General features: G+C 40.0%; 2 protein-coding genes across 2 annotated transcripts in view; both read right to left on the reverse strand.

Annotated features, from left to right (window-relative positions):
• Positions 1–653, reverse strand: part of LOC112139252 — a 4,370-nt gene extending 3,717 nt beyond the window's left edge. The window contains exon 1 of the mRNA XM_024261999.2: positions 286–653. Within this exon, the coding sequence (XP_024117767.2) occupies positions 286–499 (214 nt within the window). The 5' untranslated portion in view covers positions 500–653. The remainder of the gene's footprint in view (positions 1–285) is intronic.
• Positions 654–3,333: 2,680 nt separating this feature from the next.
• LOC118598369 (leukocyte immunoglobulin-like receptor subfamily B member 1) overlaps positions 3,334–4,113 on the reverse strand; it is a 3,629-nt gene continuing 2,849 nt past the window's right edge. The window contains exon 5 of the mRNA XM_036211029.1: positions 3,334–3,350. Within this exon, the coding sequence (XP_036066922.1) occupies positions 3,334–3,350 (17 nt within the window). The remainder of the gene's footprint in view (positions 3,351–4,113) is intronic.

Genomic DNA, 4,113 nt, shown 5'->3' on the forward strand with positions numbered 1-4,113 from the left:
TTACTTTGTCAACAAGTTTGTGGGGTGCAATGAGGAACTTTTGGGAAGTTAGGTATTAAATAAACTTTGGAGTTTCCGTTATTAAACACCACATTGTTTCATACATTTTTATGTTGTTTTAAAGTGAACACCTACACATTTATAAGTGTAAGACTTAGGCTAAGTTCATGTAAGAAGCTCTGCAGAAATGACAAAGGTTTTATTCAGTTCGAACACTCTCATCATGAATCAACGTGACAGAGCTGAGAAGCTTAAGGTAGAACAGGAACAAGTGTGAAAACTCACCGGGGTGGCAGAGCCAGAGAAGCAGTAAAACGCTTGAGGAAAAGCCGCTCAGACAAAGAGGGTGAGTGCCAGCCATTGCTGGGGGGATCGATGTGTGCTTCCTCTTCTGGTGCGTGTCTTCAACAGCAGATAGAAAAAAATGTAGGGTGGAGTCAGAGGCTTCTGACAGCAAGGCTTTACAACCGTGGGAGTCTATTTTAGAAACGACAGACATAGCAGAAGAGTTCTTCACTAAAATGGAAAAGGAAGTCGGAAAAAATGTTCAATCAATATCAATGTGTATTGATTAGCAGGGTTTGCTGAACTTCAGGTTTCAAGAAGAGTCATTTATTCCACATCTTCTTTTAAAGAAGACTGTGTTTTGGGGAGTTTTTAGCATGTTTTATAGTATTTTTCTCATGATGTTGGGAACATATGGAAAAAAAATAAGATAAAAACTTTCTTCCTCAGTATTTCTTTACTCAAATGATAATGGATTAGGAGCAGAGAAACATGTGCGGTTGGAAAAAACTTGGATTTGGGATATAAAACTGTGATAGGTAGGCCAAAGTCTCCCTGCTCCAGTCCGGTTCTGATGCAGATTAATAGATCCTTGTACGCCTTAATTCTGAGCTGCCATCCGTTTTAAAACTGTACTGATAGCTCTGATATTGCTCTTCGTTTCTTTTCTTCTTTTTTCTTTTTTTTTGTTTGTTTTTGCTAAGCCAATGTTAGCTTGAGGTTGTGAGGGTAGGTGGAGAAAGTGTGAACTAAGGAATGCTGGGATATCAATGCATGGTAACTTAAGGCCAAAAATCCCGCCCACAACCCAGAGGCGGTGTCTGATAAACACTAATCTCCCAGCAAAAGGCAGTCAAATAATAATAAGAATAGTCGGAAAACGGCAGCAAAAGCCCCTTAGATTCCTCTGAACAGAAGTAAATCAAGGAAAAGCCCCCAACTGGATGACCCAACAACCAAACCAAAATCGGAGGAACCACCACAGCAGCCACTAGCGCCAGCACTGTCTCACAGCAGAGCCAGAGTTCTCAAGCTTATCATTGTGTGTATACACATCCAAAACAGCAAAGTTTGTCTTCTGGAAACGCCAAACACCCAGTACTCACAAAACACTACCATGTACTGTATGATCATGTGGAAACGTAACTTTGTCAGAACATCTAAAACCTGTTAGACAGAAGTTTGTATGTGTAGATGAACTTTCGGACTACTGGATCTACAAGGTGTCTCCGCCTTCTTCATGGAGTGGTATCAGTGTGCACTAACAGTCACGTCGCCCGTGTTGAGACGTTTAGATAAGGGACTCGTGTCTCAAACTGCTTCCACCTGACACTGAAAATTACACTGACAAACATTTAGAAACACTCACCTGTGGAGTAATTTAAACACAACAGGTCATAAAGACAAAGACACTAATAATTAGATGTTTTTTTTTTATGCTAGTTAGCATTAGCCCAAATAAAAAGGGACAATTGTATTCAAATGTAATTTTCTAGATACATGCAGCCAGTGCTGAACTTTATATATATATATACACAGGGCAAGACACTGATCCCCGAATTGCTTCTGGTGGGAGGTTGGTGCCAGTGTTCGGCAGCGGAGCCACCACCAGTGTATGAATGTGTGTGTGAATGAGTCTGTGACTGTGAAGCGCTTTGGGCCCTCGAGGGAGGGTAGAAAGTGCTACACAGTTATACACCATTTACCGTTTACCATATATGTATATATTTTTTTTTCTTCACATTGTTACTAATACTGTGGTAAGGTTGCAACATAGAACATTCTTGAAACACTTGGTATGTTGGAGGATCAGTGATAAAGACTAACCACTTCCCTTCACGCCTCTATATTCAACATTTCTGCCCCTATAGCGGAAGCCCTCATATTTTTGAGAACCACAGTTGACTACAACTTCAGACAATCAAACCACTACAACTCTATCCTGGAGAATCGACATCAAATGTAAAACCAACATGAGATGAACCGATCTGATCACATGACCGACACGGGAAACATGGGTTCGTTTCCTAGGTTGTGTAATGAGCTTCATCCAGTGTGGGTTCTCAGGAAAGACTCTTCACACTACTGCATCACTATGTACTGGTGAGGTCCAAGTCTGGGTCTCACTGTGCTGGTTCCCAGCCTGGATAAAATACAGGGTTGTGTTAGGAAGGGCGTCCGGCGTTAAAATCTCTGCCAAACCAAATGTGCGACCAAAAGCTAAAACACAATCAATAAGCTCTCTATTTTGTTATTTGACAAAAAAGAAAACTGCACTTGATTGGATATGATAATGAGAACTATGCAAAAATATAAAATAAAATAGGGTGGGAGTACGTACGTTGTTTGACTCAGTGGCACTCTTAATCCACTGCACAGTCGTTCTCTGTTCCTCTATGAACACTGGAGCAGCCATGACACTGTTTGATGCAGGGGTCTTATCTGGTTTACTTTTCTATAGATAACTGTATCCACAGCAGCAGATAAAACAGCAGATTAGAATGAGCAGTTACAGGCTGTCTAATACTTTGACTGCTTATTTTCAGGCCCTGGATTCACAAAGTTTCCTATTGTAATCATAATCCACAATAATGTTGACCTCAATCCAGGAGATCCAGAGCATAGCTTGGAAAAGTAGCAGGACCGTGCAGCTGCAGTGATTTGACTCAGTTTTAGCATTATAACCTGTTCACAGGACCTTCACTAAGACACTTTGATACTTCCTGCTTCAAATTCAAAAACAGAAGGAGGGGCTTGGTCGGTCCACAAATTACTCACACTGGGCCTGTAATTCTGGGCATTGGACAAGTATTCAGTCATAAATAGCCTGCACCTGCTGGGATGTTAGTTCAATTCTGCATTTTGTCCATAAATAATCAGGGGTGGCTTCATCACATATGTCCACATGTGCCACAAAGATCAATGGTTTCTTCAAGACTCAAAAACAGAGAGGGAGAAATTTTTAGGACATCTTTTTTATTATTTTTTTTAGATGATACTTTTCTTTGAGGAGATCCTGGAGCTCCAAGCATTTCATCCATCCAGTTTTCAGAGCTTTATCGGTCCTGAAGCCAAGAGAGAGAAACAGTTTTTGAAGTTAAAAGAACTTTCATTAGGGTGTTCAGAAACAGTCAGAAATGTTGGTGTTATTTTTGACTCCAAGCTAACTTTAATCCCTCACATTAAACATATGGTCAAAATGATTTTTTATCATCTTAGGAGCATGGCTAGAATCCGCCCGCTACATTCTCTGGCTACTATGGAGATGCCGATGCATGCGTTTATCGCAAGTAGAATTGATTGTAATGCTCTCCTTTTTGGTCTTCCAAAAAAAATATCATTAAGAACCTTCAGCTTCTACAAAATTGTGCTGCAAGAGTTCTCACCAGGACCTGGCAACGGGCTCATATCACTCCAATTTTAAATCCCTGTATTTCCTCCCATAAACTTCTGGATTGATTTTAAGATACTTTTAATGGTTTTTAAATGGCCTAATGGTCTTGCACCTTCTTATCTATCAGATCTTTTAGTCAACCTTTTGGCACTGTTCTTCTAATCATTCAAACTGTAAAACCAAGCATAGACATCTTTTCAGCACTTTTTTAGAAAACGTCTGCCTAAGGACCTGAGAGCCGCACAGAACATCAATACTTAAAAAAAAACCCATCTTATTAACCTTGTGTTTAGCTCATTTTTACTGTTTTTAATCATTGTTTATTTTTGTATTTATTTTATCATGGTAAATAGCGTATACTTGCACAGCGCTTTTCTACCGTCTTTGAAAGCCAAAAGCTCTTTATAGTCAGACCCATTCACACACACATCCAC

This window comes from Oryzias melastigma, unplaced genomic scaffold (genome assembly GCF_002922805.2).
Source record: "Oryzias melastigma strain HK-1 unplaced genomic scaffold, ASM292280v2 sc00385, whole genome shotgun sequence".
Taxonomy (NCBI): domain Eukaryota; kingdom Metazoa; phylum Chordata; class Actinopteri; order Beloniformes; family Adrianichthyidae; genus Oryzias; species Oryzias melastigma.